This window comes from Quercus suber, unplaced genomic scaffold (genome assembly GCF_002906115.3).
Source record: "Quercus suber isolate HL8 unplaced genomic scaffold, Cork oak 2.0 scaffold_180, whole genome shotgun sequence".
Classification (NCBI taxonomy): domain Eukaryota; kingdom Viridiplantae; phylum Streptophyta; class Magnoliopsida; order Fagales; family Fagaceae; genus Quercus; species Quercus suber.
The window spans coordinates 1,089,506-1,110,105 of record NW_027069639.1 but is presented as its reverse complement, the minus strand read 5'-3'; the positions used below and the strand labels follow the sequence as shown (position 1 = coordinate 1,110,105).

The 20,600-nt window shown below is 29.5% G+C and overlaps 2 protein-coding genes across 2 annotated transcripts; one reads left to right on the top strand and one right to left on the bottom strand.

Moving 5' to 3' along the window:
* Positions 1-119: 119 nt before the first annotated feature.
* Positions 120-833, top strand: LOC136069632 (uncharacterized). Its single transcript, XM_065778361.1, has one exon. It carries the CDS (start codon positions 120-122, stop codon positions 831-833), a length of 714 nt encoding a protein of 237 aa, XP_065634433.1.
* A 7,134-nt stretch (positions 834-7,967) lies between these two features.
* Positions 7,968-9,678, bottom strand: LOC111983273 (E3 ubiquitin-protein ligase PUB23). The gene has a single exon (XM_024014940.2). The coding sequence runs from the start codon at positions 9,522-9,524 to the stop codon at positions 8,283-8,285; it is 1,242 nt and encodes a 413-aa protein (XP_023870708.2). The 5' UTR covers positions 9,525-9,678; the 3' UTR covers positions 7,968-8,282.
* Between the last annotated feature and the right edge of the window lie 10,922 nt (positions 9,679-20,600).

The window sequence follows — 20,600 nt, the reverse complement described above, 5'->3', positions numbered from 1 at the left end:
CTTGTGATTTGTGTGGAGAGTTTTCTGAGGATACCGTTCATGCTCTTTGGACATGCAAGGATATAGCTTCGGTTTGGTTGTCTTTAGAATGGTTCCATCATTATGTCCCTGTTCAGCCTATGAATTACAGAGAGTTGTTGGCCAGATTTTTGCCGAGTCAAGATGATTACAAAGCGGAGATTTTTGCTATTGCTGGGTGGCTCGTATGGAATAGGCGCAATGCCATTCACTTCAATAGAGCTGTCCGACCTGTGGATAGCATTTGCAGAGAGGCCGGTAGTATTCTCCAGGAATTCCTTCAAGCACGGGAGAAAGAACAGAGTTCTTCACGTCCTCAGGTGGCTCAAAAATGGCGGCCCCCTGCACCGAATATTTACAAGATTAATTTTGATACTGCGGTTTCTCGAGCTTCGAACCTGGCAGGTTTGGGTGTGATTGCGCGTGACAGCAGGGGGGATCCGATTGGGGCGCTAACCATGCTTGTTCCTTTCAGGCAGTCTGTGGCGGAGTTGGAGGCTTTGGCTTGTCTGAGGGCAGTTCAGTTTGCCTTGGAGATTGGCTTGACTCAAGTGGTGGTTGAAGGGGACTCTGTTATTGTCATTGAGGCACTACAGAATGGCTCGGGTCAGTTTGCCAGCTATGGGAACATCCTTGAAGACGTTCGGTCCCTATTATCACATTTTCAATATGTTGTTTTTTCATATTCTAGCCGTGTATGTAACTCTGTTGCTGATGCATTGGCTAAGAAAGCTAGTTCTAGTTCAGGGCTTCAGGTTTGGCTTGAAGATTTACCTGAAGACATTGCTCCCTTTGTGTTTAGAGATGTTCATTAATTTTGTTTTGAATAAAAGTGCCCAGGCTGTTTGGTCTGGTTTCTCAAAAAAAAAATTTCTAATCAAAATCTTTTTTTTTTTTTTTTGAGAAGGAATTTCTAATCAAAATCAATTTCAAGCTTCTATTTAAAAAAATAAATACCAAATAAACCAAACAATTACAAGCTCATGATTCATGAACGTTCCAGGAAGTAGAGTGCTAATTAAAAAGTATCCTACATTGTCAATTTGACTCTGCGTTTCACTCAAATAATTGTCTTCATGGGGTTTTTAAAATAAAATAAAATAATCTTTCTTGGGAGGTAACACCCAAGCACATAAAAAAAAATAAAAAATAAAAAAGGCATGGAAGACGAAATAATTTCCAAACTATGTGCGTTAGAAATGGTCCTACACAAGTTAGGAAAAACAAGAGAATAGTCATGGGAACAATTGGATCCATCTTATGTTTGATTTAGTTTCTCCAAAGAAATAGCCAATATGTACATATTATGCTATTTCTTGAGGCACCAATCAATTAAAATGTCAATCATTGTAGGAAACAAAAAAGTGCATCGACATTTAGAAAATACAAATGACACAAACCTCTGAAAGTTTTTTATGAAATATTTTTTTGTGTTAAGTTGAATGATTTCAACACTCAATTAAATTGTATTATTTTATTACTAAAATTTCATTGTATTTAGAATATATATCATGAATGTGGGTTTTAATTTTGATCCCTAATTACAACTAATTGTACTCTCATGTTTTTCTTTATTACATTATAGGGAAAGTTTTTCTTAGACAATCTAACAACTTTTAAATTTCTTAGATCAATAGTTTGCATTTAGGTATAATATTTAAAATGTAAATGGATATTATACAATTCAGGCGAAACTCAATGAATTCCTTTGGTGTAGAATTTTGTGAAACTATTTACTACTAGAGTTTGATGCATTTCATGGATTAATACTACAAGATTTGAATATCATAATATTTTAATTATTAATTATTGTTTGTCAAAGTCACCTACATTTGCTTCTACCGAAAACAAAGACACCTATAATCTCTTTTGGACAGCCATAATTTTATTTTGTTAATCTTTTGGACATTTAGAACATGTTTTGAATAATAAATTCTTGAAGTAAAAAAAAAAAAAAACACTTTCTTTTTGCTTGAGTGCATGGGTGGTAAAGGAATACATATTTTTATTAATCTTTTTTCTAAATGGTCTATTTAAAATTTTGTTGAACAAGCACGAAAATTTCAAGACTAGATTTTGAAGTCTCTATGAAAGACTCCCTGAATTTAGGTTTTTTACTTGCAAGTAATTATTATTTTTTATTATTATCTTAATATAAAATGTTTAAATTTTCAATTACCATGTCTTTTGTAATAAATAAAAGACACATGACATGATGGTGAACTTCAACCACCACTTTCAAGAGTTCCAAAATGGGTTATGAAGCACATCAGTAGGTTTAACTATAAATGTATATATATATATATATATATATATATATTTTCCCATTGACAAAACTGTGACCAACTCAACTGTTGGGTTGTTATAATGGTACACCCCGTGCTACCGTTGTTTCTGACTGCTGAGGTGGTTGTAGTTGCACTATTGCTGGTAATGTACATTAACATGATTCCCTTACTAACCCTACAGCCTTTATCAAAAAATCCTCCAAGGTCATTTTCACCAAAAGTCACCATTGATGTTGCTATTACTACTCTGATCTGATGTCCTTCCTTCCTGCCCTTGTTGCGTATTTCAAACCAAACCTCCGCTGTTTTCCTACACACCGGTGCTGCTACTGGAAGCATAAGCATAAGCGAAGCGAACTTTGATATCATTCCCTTGTCTAGGAGTCACGGTAAGTTTCTTTCCGTTCTTTGAAGTTTAAATAAAGTATTTTTTTTTTTAGGAGTAATTACAGAAACTTATATGTGTTCTGACCCAAATTCACATTCTATCTTCTTTTTAAAACATTCACTACAACAAAAAATGTTTATTGCAACAAAAAAAATCATTGCAATAACATCAAAGTCATTGTAATAATTTATGCAAAGTGTTGCAATAAAATTTGAAGTAATAAGTTTGTGCTACAAAAATTTTTTGTTGCAATAAACCTTCAATATTTTAATGAAAATTTTGATGTAATAATATATTTGCTATTGCAATAAATAATTTATTACTTCGAATATTTTGTAGCAATAGGCTATTATTTCATGAATTTTATTATAGTAGATTGTAAAGAATTGACAAAAATAATATGGGTTCAAATTATTGCAACGGTATATTTGTTGTAATAGTTATTTTTTTCATATTTTTTCTTACAATATATTGCAAAATAATTGGAATTAGATCATTGTAATAATATATTCATTGCAGCTTCATGTTTGTTATTGCAATAGATTGTAAAATAATTGATATTTTAGTTTTTGCAATGTTAAATATTACAACAAAAAAAATCGTTGCAATAACATTGAAGTCATTGTAATAGTTTATACAAAGTGTTGCAATAAAATTTGAGGTAATAAGTTTGTGCTACAAAAAAATTTTGTTGCAATAAACCTTCAATATTTTAATGAAAATTTTGATGTAATAATATATTTTCTATTGCAATAAAAAATTTATTACTTCGAATATTTTGTAGCAATAGGCTATTATTTCATGAATTTTATTACAATAGATTGTAAAGAATTGACAAAAATAATATGGGTTCAAATTATTGCAACGGTATATTTGTTATAATAGTTATTTTTTTCATATTTTTTCTTACAATATATTGCAAAATAATTGGAATTAGATCATTGTAATAATATATTCATTGCAGCTTCATGTTTGTCATTGCAATAAATTGTAAAATAATTGATATTTTAGTTTTTGCAATGTTAAATTTGTTGCAATAAGTCATCTCTTTGAAATTTCTATTATAATATATCGCAAAATATATAATTGGTATCAAGTTATTACAATGATTTCTTCAATTTAAGTAATTAAAAAAATTGATTTCTTCAATTTAAGTTATTGCAAAAAAAAAAATTTAATTCAATATAGTATTAAAATCTCTATTGCAACTGAAAATTATAAATTAATACAACTAATTATTATTAATGTAATAATTTACTATTTTTAAGTTACTATTGCAACGACTTTTAATTTTTAGATGTGATATTATGTCTAATACCACTATACTAATTTTGTTGTATTAACACTTGATGTAATAGACTTATTTTGGTGTAGTGATGAATGCTTATCTTTGTAGGAGACCTGTTTAAGATACAAACAGCAATGTCAATTGCTTCAGCTCAAAAATTATTTGATAATGGCACCAACACTGTCTTTTATTTTTTTTTTTGTACCAATTATCAAACAATGAGATTATCAATATTGAAGACTTCAAATTCTTTTTATTTTCTCCCCCTACATTTTTTCTTGGCAACCAAACAAGCTGATGATGAAAATAAGAAAAAATCTTTAAATTGAAGTGATCATATCATACACTGATAAAGAAAGCGTTTACTTTGCAAACTTTTGGTTTCAAAACAATGAGAGTCTCAAAATGTTAGATTTCTCCTTAGTTGCTAAGATTATTGAATTTTAACAAACAATGAGAGTATCAATATTTCAAAAGACTAAATTCGAACTTTTTTTTTCTATCGCTGTCGTCCCACATTTTTTTCATGGCAGCTAAACAAACTGATAAAGAACACAAAAATTGAAAATTGAAGCGATCAACATCATCATACATTGATAAAGAAAGCCTTTAACTTGCAAACTTTTGGTTTCAAAATTAACAACGAGTGTTTCAAAATGACAGAATTCTCCTTGGTTACCAAGAAAATTGAATTTTAACAAACAATGACAGTGTATCAATATTTCAAAACACTGAATTACTACCTTTTTTTTCTTTATTGTTGTCCTCCTACGTACATTTTTTTCTTGGCGACCAAACAAGATAATAAAGAACACAAAAATTGAAAATTGAAGTGATCATCATACATTGATAAAGAAAGCAACATATTAGGGTTTTTTTGTTTAAGATAGATTAGAAATAATCACACGCCGCTATAGGGTGTAACTCGATTTTGAGAAAATCGATTTTCAAAAGAGGGGAATTTCCTTAATTAGTTTGAAAAATATGGCAAAATGCTGCTTAGTTTGCCCAAAAAAGGCATTTAGCAATTTTGTCCCCAAGAAGTGCCAACAATCTTAGAACTATCTAATTAATTTAAGTAAAAATGTGAAACTTTCGTGGCTTTGTTATTTGTTATTTTGTTTGTTTGTTTTTGTTGAAATGAGACTTTGATATTTGTTTAGAAAGAATTGTTAGCATGATTTAAGTGAAGTTTGGACTTTGGAAAGATCTATCTAACCCCTAGACTTACAACACAGGTTGCTCGTGTTGTTTTTATCAACTCGAATTTTGAAGGTTGACAACTTGACCGGCCAACTACTACCCTCTAATGATACAGTCATACAACCATACGCATTTAAACATTGTTTTTCATTCAAGGTAAGCTAACCAGAAAACAATTGAATACGGTCTGGTGGGAAAATATGAGAATTTCGTATATTTTCACTCTTTTCCTCTTTCTTTAGTGAAATGGAAATAAAAGAAATGAGTTGGAAAATTTCTCAGAGGTAGTAGTATCATGTATATGGCGCTTTCAATATTTGGCAACCTTTCCTGTTTTATAGACAACTTATGGAAGGTTGAGTGTATCCAACTAATTGACCCAATTTAGGACTGAATTAAAATATATAGCTAAACTTTTTAAGGTGGAACACTAAAAACATTATATAACTTCTTCAATATATATTTTACTTTTTTGAATTTTTACAAATACATGCAACCATTGGATTTTTAAGTTAATGTCAATTTAATTTGGTTTTTTTTTTTAATTTAAACAATTAATCCTTTACACATAAGGTGTGGACAAATAGTCCTTTGTAAAAAATTTCCATTAAAGTAAATAATTTAATTATATATTGTGTACATGATAATAATGATATTTTAAACTTATTAATAGTTTGATAAAATCATATACTCATCACATGTTATATATAAAAATCCCTTACTTTTTTGTTTGCATATATTCATGAATTAATTAAATGGCATAAAAGTGAAGTACTACTAATAATAATAATAATAATAATTAGAACTAATAGCCCCAAAAGGGGTGGCCTAGTGGTTGGGATCCATGAATCAACTTTGAGGTCCCTCATTCGAACCCTAGCAAGCACTTAGGGAGGATTGTGGGTATCTTTGTTGAGGAGCCCCTAATTACCAACTCTTTCGAGGTGTTAGGGTGAGGGTTGTGGTCACCCAAACCACAGTAGTTACAGGTTATGGCTCAATTTAATATTTTCTAACGAGGAATGCCCTTATATAGGTTATAGCTCAATTTAATATTTTCTAACGAGGGATGCCCTTATAGTCACTCCTAGGAGGTGAATCACAATGATTGCCCCCACCCCCTTTTTGTTTGTCAAAAAAAAAAAAAAAAAAAAAAAGAATTAACAAAGATGAAAGTATAGATAAAAATAAAAAAAAAAGTAGCATAACAAATCAGCTTTTGCAATTCCTCTCTTGGTGTCAAATTCATTAGTCCACTTTCATTTCCAATTTTCTTTCATCCAAAGGAATATCAATTTGAAGGTCCAAAAGAAACCAACAAAGCCCAACTCGTTTCTCACGTATATATTAATTGCAAATTGCAATGCAGTTGACATGCACTGTTTTAAATATTAGAATCAACAAAAAAACGAATAATAATAAAAATTGAATGCTGAGATATGCATGGACAATTCAAATCTCGAAACGCTCAAACCTGACAAACTCAGATTTTGACTTATCTCAGTCAGACTTTGTAATAGGTTCTTATCCTTGGAGGGAAAGGCAAAATGTAACCGAAATATAAATTATAATTACATTTCAGGACATTAGGAAAAACACTTTCTTTTATATATTATAAAAATGTTGTGAGCGGAATACTTTTTTTAAATTAATCTCTTTTATATTAGTGTGGTTTGTTGTCATTGATCAAGCATTATCATGCATTTAGCCTAAAAGATTTAGGGTCCAATAGGAAGGATAATGTTAATTTTTTGTGTTTCATTATAAAAGATAAAAAAAAAAAATTAAAGGATAAATAATTGTATTCTTCGTCCTTTGTTGGATAGGTAGCATGAAAAGATGAGAGGAAAGTAAGTACATAGTATGTTAAGTTGCTATAATATTGTTACAAGTACTAGCTTTTCGATTGCTCAACTGCTTTTGGGTAGATCAGTTACCTAAGCCAAGTAGTAAAGAATAAGATATCTAGTATTCAACTACTCCTAACAGATATTGTAATACAATTACAATGTGATTTGCAGCTGATTGTATGCATTCTTGAGAACTAGCCTGACTCAAATAAGTTCCAAGATATTCCATATATATTATAAATTTCATACTCTCTCTGAAAATAGTCTTATTTATTATTAAAAAATTGATGGGGAATTGAAATGAATGTATTCATACTCGAATTATTTAAAAAAATAAAATAAAACTGTGAGAAACATAACATTTTGCAATATCTACTCCTATCATCTTAGTACATGTGGCATATGCACTTTGTGAGACTAGTGAAGAAGGTAACTAGTATTTTACTTGTCATTAACTTTTTTAATTATATACATACATACATACACACACATCAATAATTGTGGTGGAAGAATTTGAATCCTGAATGTTCCCATTGAAAAAACACCAAAAATATAAATATATATATATATATCAACCAATTGAGCTGCAAGGGTTTTGTTAATCTAATAATTATTTTATTTGTTTAATTCACCTATTCAAAGTAACTTTTTATATGCATATATATATACACACACACATCAATAATTAGATTGAGAAATTTGAACTTTGAATATTTCTATTGAAAACACACCAAAAAAAAATTCAAACCAACTGAGCTGTAAGGTTCTTGTAAATCTAACCATTATTTTACTTGCTTAATTCACCTATTCAAAGTAATTAGATGGTGAGACCTTGTGCTATTCTATTTCCGAGGGGCAATGCCTGATGCTACCACCATAATATGAATATAAATTAATTTAATAAATGGCGCAATTAGAAGACTAAATTCATCGATCAAGAATAGAGTAGAAATTTATTTGGACAAACAAGTCTGGGTGTAAAGTGTCTCTTACAAGATCAAACACACTTCCAAGTAATTAAAAGTAAAGCGCAATAAGCACAATCATGGTGATCATTATGATAATAAAACAGGAACATAACGGTGGTACGGCACCAAAATTCACACACTCCAAATACGCAATAGAAAGGGAAATTAATAACTCCAAATGTATATATTTTACTAATTCAAACTTTCTTGAGAAAATTATATATAATTGAAGATATTACATCTAAAATTTTCATCTTTTAATCTTTTAATTTTTTACCTTTAGCGAGAATCATCTACTAATGCCAAATATTCCTTCAATTCACAAGGAAAACAAGGGTAGCGCTTCCATAAATTCCCATGCAACTTGAACAGCTTCAACACTTTATCCTTTGTTGAAGATCGGCCATCGATATGCAACAATGCCAAAAGCTTCTTCACGGATCCATAAACCAACATATCCTCCAAAACTCTCTCAGTTGAGTGCAAGCTACAAATCAGCCACAAAATCTTCACCGCAATCTTTGTGGTGGTGTTGGAGACATGCAATATTTTCTTGGAGATTGCAGCTATGGCCATGCCATGTTCAACCAAGGCCTGCCTGCCTTCAGCACATTCACATAGTAGTTTTAACAATACCAACACTTTCTCACATTTGGATGATCGATTTGAGTCTGGAAGAAGCTCGATAAGGACACAAACTGCGCCGGCTTCTATGGCTTTCAACCGGCTTTTCTTTGAACCTCCCAAAATGTCTATTAGAACATCTAAGGCACGAGAACTTGCCTTGGTGCATATCTCATCGGAAACAAGCTCTAACAATGACTTGAAGAAATCTATACCTTGATCTTGAATAACAAAGTTCCAATCATAATTATTTTTTGACATCTTTTGGAATATGGTAATAGTGTATAGCCTGCCCTCAGCACTGCCTCTTTGAAGCATGATTGCCATGGACTTAATAGATTCTTGTTTAGATAACAATTCAAAGGTTCTTTCTTCCTCCGATAGAGGGAGTTGTTGCAACACTCCTAAGGCCTCCTCACAAGCTCTAAACGTAACAAAATCATGGCTCTCATAAAGAATTTGTACAATTATTTGGACTAGTACCTCGACTCCACTAGATAGAATAAAATCGGTATTTATAAGCTCATCACCAATTTCAATAATTGATCGGAGTTTCTTCAACGAACTTACCTTGAATGGCGACGACTCGATGGTTTTGAGGAGTGATAACATGTCATCATGCTTGACAGAAGGGCTTGATGATGATGATGATGATGAACAAGATTGAGAAGCTTTATTTTGATTTTGCCATGCAAGAATGAGCCTCTTGAGGTTGTGATTAGGAGTGACATCAAAATTCTTGAGGCTTTGCATGGTAGCCGGGCAGGTCTTCTTCTTGTAAGTGAAGAACCATTTCTCAATGTTCTTTCTTTCATAGCTGAGGCCTGTGGCTATGGTGACAGGGTCTTTCATGAGCTCCATGGAGATGGGGCATAGGAAATCTGGAGGAACATCCATGGTTGGATCTTGTTAAAGGTTCAGGTAACAGTAGGTATCGCTAGGTTATATATGACGATGGTGGTGTTGAATATTGAAATCTCTATTCTTCTTTATATAAGGAACAAATCAAAGTCAAAGGACAATGAGTGCCTTTGCAAGCTGTTAAACATGGAAACCACAAGGAAAGCTCATGGAAATTTTCAAAATTGTATTTTTTTTTGTTTGTTTGTTTTCTTTCTACTTTGTATAAATCTTAAATACTCTCTCACTACCACTTGTTTACGCTATCTGTATTGGACGCAAGTATGTACATTGAATCATTGACACTGTATATTGCATTTTACCCCCCAAGAGTTTAGGTTTATTTCATTTGAATCCCTCGTATCAGATAAGAGCAATTAGTCAAAAGTCTACATGTATAGCTCATAAACATAAATGGATAGTTGTAACTGACACAAAAAAGTATTGGCTGTACAGTTTTTTTTTAGGGAAAAGTATTGGCTGTGCTTGAATGAGTAGTTGTTGAACAAAATTTATGTCATTAACAAGTTTGACTTGAAACTTTATGTGATTTTATTGCCAAGGATTACTTAATTAACATTAACATAATTTCCCACAACATGAGCTGGTTGTTTAATTTATTTCTTTGCAATTAAACCAAGTCAGGCTGGATGAGGTGATTTACTTACCCAGAAAATAAAAAGGTTGATTTACTTACCAAATACTAAAAAATTAAGGTTATTTACAATAAAGGCAGTGACAGATTTTTGTTGGTTGGAGAGATATTCTTCCATGTATATATAATTGTATGTAATAAATATGCAAATAGCCAACTCATTGAAACCTATAGAATGAGATAGGCAGAATTTATTTTTATTTTTATTTTTTTGCCAAAGAATATAGCTAGAATTTAAATAAAATGAGTTTTGCTCATATGTAGGAGCAATTTAAAATCTTAATAACTAGCACTCCATAATATGTCTGGCCTCTGAGTTTTTAATAATAATTAAATTTTTTTGAGAAGAATATTATAATTATAATTATAATTTTTGATACATAATTATAATTATAATTAACTACTTATATGGCACATCATTTAATAGGCTTCATTTATAGGACAACTATGTAAGAAGGAATTCTCTAAAACGAAACTATATAAAATCATCTTACTATATTTTTTTTCTTACATAGTTTTTTTTTTTTTTTAACCCTTTTCTCAAATATTCAAATGTCATTAGAACTGATTAAATTCATTTATTATTTTTATTAAAAAAAAAAAAAAAAAAAAAAATATTCAAATGTCATTAGAACTGATTAAATTCATTTATTATTTTTATTAAAAAAAAAAAAAAAAAAACACAGAACAAGGTATTTATGTGTTTTGCGTAGTTAAGATGCATTAAAGGATCAAAAGGGTCTGTTCGGAGACATCCAAGTGGTGAGTTCAAAAAACTTTAGACGAACCATAAATTCGAAGATTCCAAATTTCATTCACTAAATTATCAGTACATGAGATTTTTAGAATGTCTCATAAGATTTTTTTTTTTTTCTTTAATACAAAATATAAATTTTACTCTACTCTAATCTAAGTATATATATGTGCGAAACTCTCTCCAATAGTGCACGGTAACAAATTGTCTCATAAATTGAAAATGAAATAATCGTGCAAAAGCCTAAGACAACATTTCATTTATATATATTTGTAAATTTAATAATTATAGTTATGTAAAATGGTTAAAACTTTTGAAACATGGAGTTTAATTTAAAAAATATGTTTAAATTATGGGTTTAAAATGTAAACTACATCATTATCAATATATATAAACCTACACTTTTTATAAGAAAAAAATATATGTATATCATATACAAAGGGGTTTTAACTAGATGAAATACATGAATCATGGCGTATATTGGGTGGACGACAAAAATAGATGGAGTTATAGGGACTTCAATTTGTAAACAGCCGACCGTTTTTGAAGGTTTGACTTTAAAAAAGGTGGCCCACTAATGTGAACAAATGAGATGAGATCTTAAGTTACGGACTGACATGCATGGCTCATAATTTTTTGTTCAAAGTCCAAACTATTTATAGGTTTTTATTTATATTTATATTTTTATAATGAATGAAAATCGATTTTCAACACTTTCTAATATATTCAAACCGTAGTATACAAAACATTGGCGAGGACTGCGAGGCATAATTATTTAATTTACATCTTATTATTTATTTATAATATATAACATTTTGTGAACTGTTGAGCGGCCTTGTTGACCATCTCTCTCTCTCTCTCTCTCTCTCTCCAGGTGAGAAATCTGATTAAAACTTAATAAAGGAAATAGAAATGGAATTGATTATGATAGTTAGCTGAATAAATATTGATAAATTGAAGTGTGATGATCCCAATTAATAATTTATATATATACAAAGAAGTACTAGGGAGTTAATAACGATAAAGCTAATAATCTGCGGTGCCTAAAAAACTGACTAGCTAGTTATTATAAAATGTAATAGAAACAAAGTCCATGGCCGACCTCATCTCATATTTATTTATATCTGCATTCATATTTGCAATTTTTTTAATTTTATTTTTCTCTTAAAACAGGTGGGAGAGAAGTTTATTTTAAAAAAGAAAAAAAAAGTTAAGAGAGATGAATTTAAATCCAAAGTCTTCCAATGGGAAAAATTAAGCAATATATATTACTACCATCATGCGACCTTGATGTGATGGTCATTTTGCAAATATAAGTGCTTGTAAGGTGTAGGAGGTAAGAACCGAGATTCAAGTTTATTTAAAATAAAATAAAAAGTAAGAGAGAAGAATTTAAATCCAAAGTCTTCCAATGGGAAAAATTAAGCAATATTACTACCATCGCGTGAGTTGTAGGGAACAAGAATCGAGATTCAAGTTTCCAATATAAAAATGCACTAGATACAAACTTTACCCTATACAATTTCAATCATATCATAATATTTTAGCAAAAAATATATATATCATGATATATGATCAGAATAATAATCATAATACTGCAATTGTATGCCTTTCATTTTATTTTTTTTTATTGGATTGTATGCCTTTCATGGCACTAGTGCAAACACATAAACATATATTGATAATTTAATTGTCTAGCAGTGGCAGTTCCATGATTATTTTGTAGGGGGTCAATAAGAAACAAAAATTATACAAAATTTAAAATAAAAGAGAACTTGAATATATTGATATCACAAAAAATATTTAGTAAAAAAAAAAACAAAAGACATCATAAAAACAAAACCAACAAAAATAATAATAATAATACATAAAGTTTTACAATTGCTTTTTATGATGTTTTATATATTGAAATTGTTAAATGATTTCTTCATTATCAATCCTACTAGCTACATATTTTTCAATGTACAAAGTCAAGCAATCATTTATCCATTGATCTCCCATTAATCCATTGGACTTATTCATTTTTTTTCCCAGATTTTAAATCAAATTGGTTTGATATTGAGTTTTTTTTTTTTTTTTGATAAATGTTAGGATATTGTTAAGAGAATCATATTCAATCTTATTTTAATTGGGTTTAAAAAAATCCATGACGAAGGTGTTCAAAATTTTATTTTAGGGAGGTCAATAAATAAATAAATAAATATATATATATATATATATAAGGTTGGGTTCAAGTTATACCTAGTGTAATTTTAAGCAATGTTACACCACTAAATATTTTTTAATTTGATGCAAATTTTGACAAATCTACCATTAGATTACATTATCTTCATATATTCTTCATGCTTGCAAAATTTCAAGGTAATAAAAGATTAATAACCATATCATCAATCAATTGTTTAAATTCAAATTTTTGTAGTTTAAAATTATGCATAAAAGATGAGTTTATGGATCAAATGCCAAATTACATTCAATTGGTATGAAAATTAGCATGCATGTTAAGAACATATAGAACATGTAATTCAACGGTTGGATTTTCAAAATATAAATTTTATAACAAGTTANTTTCAAAATATAAATTTTAATACAAGTTATTGGGTGTATAACATTACTTAGAGTTAACAAGTTTAACTTGAACCCAACCCGTATATATATATATATATATATTTTTTTTTTTTTCCTTTTTTTTGTGGCCAGCAGGGGGTTCGAACCCCTTGGGCTCCAACTGGAGCCGTCCATGTTGTCTAGGGGATGGGAAAGTATTGTGATAAATACATTTTTATATAATATATCAATAATTCAAAATTTAGTCAAAATTGGTTTAGAGTTAAGTTATTTTTCTCCAATAAAAGTTCTGATAAGTGAAATCTAATTGGTTTCCAACTAATGTATTATCACTCCAAATCAATATTGGATTGGTAGAAAATATGTAATTTTATTTAGAAAATACCAAACATAATTTAGTAATAATTTGTTTAGTGTTAGGTTACTTTATTTATATATATATATATATATATGTGTGTGTGTATATATATAACTAAAATTTAATTGGTTTTACTTTTACCTTATATGTAATAAAAATCAAATAAAAAAATTATGTTAGATTTCTACAATCACAAAGGTTAGGCTCTTTTATAGTTATATTCTGGTTATGTAATATATTATAAACCCGGTTTAAAACACTAGTATTACCATATTCATGTGTGTTCTCGTAAGTATTATTGTTTACTCAAAAAAAAAAAAACAAAAAAACAAAAAAACTTTAGGTAACAATATAAGAGCGAGTTGACAATATTGAAAGTCAAAAGACTATATTATATATATATATATATATATGAACAAAGTTAAAACTTTCAAAAACTCATGTGGTAGCACATGAAAAAAGCCCTAAGAAAAGTCTAACATATCTATTTTACTATTATACTATTAGTCAATAACCTTTGCAATATATTGAAAACTTAACAATAAAAATAAAAATCAAACAGTTTCCATAGTATTATTTTTGGAATTATTTTGAAAATTTGACTAGTTGAATAATATTGTGTACAATTAATTAACATGCAAATTAATAATTACTTGATAAGATCACAAGGAACTCAATAATATCATCCACTTTGAATAAGGGTGATGAGCACAAACTCGAAGAAATTGATTTGCTCGACTAACTCGTTCTGACCTAAAGCGTCACGATTGATTTCAATCAAGCGAGTGGTTGGCAGCAAGTCCAATAGTGTAAAAAAGATCGAGTATCCGGTAGGTGACAGCCAGCTTATTATCCTATCTTTTGAATAATCCAATCAAACCGCCGCCACTGAACCCTCGCCTTTCACTAGATCTACCTTTGCCTCAGTAGATCAATCTCTATTATCGATGATGGAGGCCATAGTTGACATTAGGCCATCGTCGCCTTGTCAACAAGTCCACTAGATGAATGAATACATGCCATTATTTGCCTACCTCAGTTATCTTTGTTGAAGAGTGTCCCATGTACTCAACAATTCTGAATTTGGTTAGAAATTGTCAGCATTCTCAATCCACAACGGATTTGGTTTTTTGAAACTCGAGAACAACTAACCCTAGCTTTTGAGATGAGATTTTCTTAGAATAACAGTTTTTTTTTCCTCTCTCTCTCTCTCTCTCTCTCTCTCTCTCTCTCTCTCTCTCTCTCTCTCTCTCTCTCAAATGATAAAACAAGTAGTTTGTAGAGAAAACTAGAATTTATTTAAAGAAACCTAAACATAACTTAATCAAAATTTATAATAAGTCTCTACATACTTCTTTTGAGTAAAGGTATACAGTTTTTAGTTTTATCATATAGGTAACTGTATATATCTCTACATACTTAATTTTTTATTGCTTTGAATCAATAGAATTTTGGTTGGTGCGTTCAGTGGATATACAACAATTAGCATTATTTATAATTCTTAAAGTTAACATAAATCTCTTAGATTTTGGTCTGGAAGTGGAAGGAAGAAAGCTCCACCTGACATAGAAATTGTATTACAGGCTGACTAGCCAATTTTTCTTAATAAAATTATGTTTTTGCTTCTAAATGATATTGGAAGCTAATTTGACAATAAGGAAAAGTTTTGAAAATAATATGATGCTCTATTTCACTATTATAGTATTATATATTATTTATACCCAAAAAAAAAAAAAAAAGGCTTAGCCAATTGAGAATTTCTAGTATATGTTCAAAATGTAGCTAGGTCAATATTAGTGGAGCCAGCAAAACTTGACCACTTAGGAATTTTTTGGTGCTTCGGGCAATGTGATTTGGTTGTAATAATCAATTAAATAAAAAGCTCTTTTATTTTTTTTTCACGTAACTCTTTTATTACGAGTATAATATATTACTTATTTACTTTNAAAGCTCTTTTATTTTTTTTTCACGTAACTCTTTTATTACGGAGTATAATATTACTTATTTATTTTCGGAGATATCCATTATAGCTTAGAAATAATCACACGTTTACTCATTTTGATTGTGACGATTTCATTTTTTGATATGCATTTTGCTCTCTTATCTCTTGAGTTATCTCCATTATACTTCCGTAACTTACTTCTCTTTGTTGTTAAAAATAAAAATAACAAAGCGTGAAAATCATGAGAAAGAAACACAACTTCAATATCCAAGATTAAAAAGAGTGGAATTCTTTGCATTTATATATATATATATATATATTTTTTTTTTTGGTTGCTGAAAAATGATATATATGTGTTGCCTTTTATATGATGTGTAGTTGTGTTCATCTTCATTAGTTTTATCTATTTATTTATTGTTATGGTTTTGTGATTATTGGAGGATTTGTGATATATATGGCTGAGATTTGTGTATAATGACGGTGTGGCGGCTATGGCGAGAGAGAGAGAGAGAGAGAGTTGGTCTGATTTGAGACCAACTTCGATCAATATGATGGTTTGATCGGTTCATCGTAGTGGCTCTTTGCTGACATCAATATAAACCACTGACATGATGATATGAGTCTAACTTATTTTGATCATTATTATTGTGTAAATGATGTTAAGGATATTTATATTGATTCCTATATTAGTTTGAGTTATTATGAGTTAAATTAATTTGGATTAGAATGAGTTATGAATGTTTTGTCGATAAATTCTAGGGAATAGAAGTTTATCTTTCTGAAATTTTGTGTAATTTTGATGTAGTCAATAAATAAAGATAGTCATGATTTCCCAAGTTCCATTGTTAACTTGTCTAACTTGTAAATTTGGACACTTAAGGGTGACAATTTGCATTAGCAAATCGTGTGCGTGTCGTATTAAGTTAACCCAACTCATTTAATAGTCATGTCAAAACCTCTTGACCTAACACATTTATTAAGTAAATTGACACAATAGGATCAAGATCCTGTGCAATACCAAGTGTATTGCATGGGGTGCAATTCCTCACATTTCTCTCGCAATAAATTTTTACTTTTTACTTTTTAACTTTTCACCTTTTACTTTATAAATTTTTTTATTCAAGGGTTGAGATAAGTTGCATTTTGAACTCTCAATCTCAACCGTTGATAACTATTGCACTTAATCTCCATCCAAGATAACACAACCCATTTCAATTCATTTAATAGACCATCTTTAAAAAAACCAAAAAAAAGAAGCAAAAAGAGATTTTTATTTTGTTCTTTGTTTTGGGTAAAAAGGTTATGAATTTTAAAGTTTCAATGAAAACTTTATCAATATAACTATTAAAATTATTTTAATTTCTCAATTATATTTAGAATTCAAATTTGTTTCAGATAAAATTGACATTTATTTATATGAATTGGGTTGGTTGGAGTTAGACATGTTAACACTAAATTGGCGGGCAAAATTGCCAAATGCCCTTTTCGGGCAAAAATAGCAGCTCTTTGCCTCATTTTTCAAACTAATTAGGAAAATGCCTCTTTTTTATAACTCGATTTGTGATAAATTGAGTTTAAAAAAAAAATCTAGAGCCTTATAGCAGCGTTTTTAAGGACCTATAGTGACGTTTTAAGGTCTTATAGAGGCGTTTTATAACTCAACTTCCATGAAATCGAGTTATAGGCAATTTTTTTTTTTTTCTTTTACCTATAACTCGATTTCATAGAGGTTGGGTTACAAAATGCCACTATAGGTCCTGAAAACGTCACTATAGGGCCTAACTCAATTTATCACAAATTGAGTTTCAAAAGATGAGCATTTCCCTAATTAGTTTGGGAAAATGGGCAAAGAGCTACTATTTTTTCCTGAAAAGGGCATTTGGCAATTTTTTCCCCTAAATTGGCTTATTTAACAATCCTGTTAAAACGTGTCCACAAACTTTAACATGAACCTAGTACACTAAACACTAACTTATAGAAAATGGTTTTGTGTTCACAACTTGCGTCAAACATTGCCATCCTTAGTTTGTAAGAAACCAAAGTTGTGATCATTCAAAAAGCTTACACATCGGAATGTTATATATTCTTAGTTTTAATGTTTAATTTGTTACTTTTTAAAATTTTAGGATTTAATTTCTTAACCCTAAACTATAGGATTTAATGTAATTTATCCAATATATATCAATATATTGCTTTTGTCTAATTAACTAGAGGAGGCAAAACTTGATCAGTTTGCCCTATACTTATGAATTAAACACATGTTATTTTCTATCATTTATATTTAAAACTTTAAAGGTTCATGTGGATACCATTTCGTATTTGATTGTTCACAATCAATTAATTATGTTTGACTCAAATGAGGTTAAACTAAAAGCAAAAACTTAAAATTAGGTCACCAAATTAGAGGGTCTATGTAAAAATTTTAAAATACAAAAATATGTATCCTCCGTTTCATTAGATACCGTGAAATTTAGTTCTAGTCTTACCGATATTGTTTTGAGATAATATAATAGGAAATTACATGATGTTTAAGGTGTTTGAATAGATTAAGATATTATTAAAAAATAATGAACATGGTATAGTAGAATACATGGATTAATGTGGTTTTGTAATATCATGCGTTACTGTGATTTTGGATTACTATACTAAGCCTATATATATATATATATATATATATATATTACTCTTGAGTTTATTTCTAACATATGTAGCTTGGTATAATAATTAAATATGCTTTTTGTAGTATACATGGGTCATTAGGTCAAACCGTATTAATTTCCTTACTTTAATTTTTTGTTTATATTTATTTTATTAAGCATGATTAAATTACCAAATCCATTTACATTGAATAAATCAGAAGAAAGCGAAAATCATGGGCTAGGTGGGGACAAGGCAGTGTGGTAATTGAGTTGTGAGATCATGTGGGCCATGATTAGAAGTAATTAATTTGTATTATATGGTTTGGTCACATTAATTTTAAGAGTTAACTCATCTGAGAGCAGATGTGATGGTTAGAAGAAAAGAATCGCTTCAATCGCTAGTCAAACTTTATTTTTTTTATCATTTCTTAGTTTAAACTAATTCATCCAAAGCAAGGAATATGTCATTCATCCATGTGGAGACAGAATAAAATCAGAGATTGAAGCAAAAATAATAATTATAAGTTTCTAACAAAGAAATCTCTACAGGAACTTCCACAATAACTAGATTTGCTGCATGGGCTCCCTTATCAATAACTCTTGAATCCATCTTTGTTAATGTGTGTATTTTTTAATGGATAAAATTTAATTATAAAATTGGCTATAACTTAAGGTTACAAACTCACTTAATAAAATAAATATTACTACATATTTTGAAAATCTAACTGTTGAATTGTATGTTCTTTTTACACTCTTAATATACATGTCAAATTTTGTTTCAATCGGATATTATTTACTATATGATCTATAAATTTATATTTTATGTATAATTTTAAATTACAAAAACTTACAATTTAAAAAATTTATTGATGGCATAGCTAGTGATCTTTAATTTTCTTGAAATTTTGCAAGTATAGAGGATATAAGAAGAAGATGTAATCCAATGTTGAATTTGTCAAAATTTACCTCTAATAAAAAGATATTGAGTAAAGTGGTAACCTAAAGTTACAAAATTTTGTAACTAAACTTTTTCTTTCTTTCTTTCTTTTTTTTTTTTTTTTTTTTTTCTTCCTTTCTTGAGAGAAATGTATAGTGAAAAATGTCATCATTGGTGAAGTCCACTTGATCCTCGGTAAGTTATAAATTTAGTTTTTGGACATAATATGATATTAATACAACTAATAAAAAAATTTCAAACACATTTGTATGAGAAAAAAAAGATACAAAAACCACTAATTAATTACATTTGTACTTATTATCACTAGGTTGCAGGCCAAAGAGAATCCCGTGATATATCCTCTTCAGTAGGATATGATTTACCTTCATGATCCTACATTTTTTTTCATTCAACCCAAAAAATAAAAAAATAAAAACAAAAATTTACATTTGTACTTATACCTTAATTAAGAGAATGAGTACAATTACATTTTGAAGTTTGTCGTAATCATATATATATTCTCAAGATTCATCTAATAAACATTAAAGGTATATACGTTTGCACACATATACTCATACAATTCAATTCGATCAAATTCATACAATTTGGGCCTCTCTCTCTCTCTCTCTCTCTCTCTCTCTCTCTCTCTCTCTCTCTCTCTCTCTCTTCTCTCTCTCTCTCTCTCTCTCTCTCTCTCTCTCTCTCTCTCTCTCTCTCTCTGTGACACATACACAAACATAGGGATGGCAATGGGGCAAGCATTGGCGGGGCCAAAGGATGGGTTTTCATCCCTACCTTGTATAGTTTGTCTTGCTCTATTCTCGCCCTATCCGCATGACAGGAAAAATTTTCTTACCCCATCCTCGGACCCCTTGGGCCCACAAAGCCCCACCCCACTCCGTAAAATTCTACTTCTTGTTAATTTGTCCTATAACTGTTACAATTTAATAAAACTCGTATCATTAATAAAATATACTTGAAATTACAACTAAATTTATCCCATAAAATCAATCTAATGTTTAGTAAAAATTGAATAAATTATCCAACTGTTTAACAAGACAATATCACAACAAAAAGAAAAATGTTATAGTATAACACATAACAAATTATTCCAACTCCTAATACATAACAAAACAAAAATTGCTTATTTTTTCAAAAATAATCTCCACTTTCTTCCATCATGATTCAATAGTATACAAATTTGTTTCTAATAAAGACAAAAG

Excerpts from the sequence above, each read along its gene's own strand:
- LOC111983273 (XM_024014940.2), bottom strand. The coding sequence starts at position 9,524 with ATGGATGTTCCTCCAGATTTCCTATGCCCCATCTCCATGGAGCTCATG.
- LOC136069632 (XM_065778361.1), top strand. The coding sequence starts at position 120 with ATGAATTACAGAGAGTTGTTGGCCAGATTTTTGCCGAGTCAAGATGAT.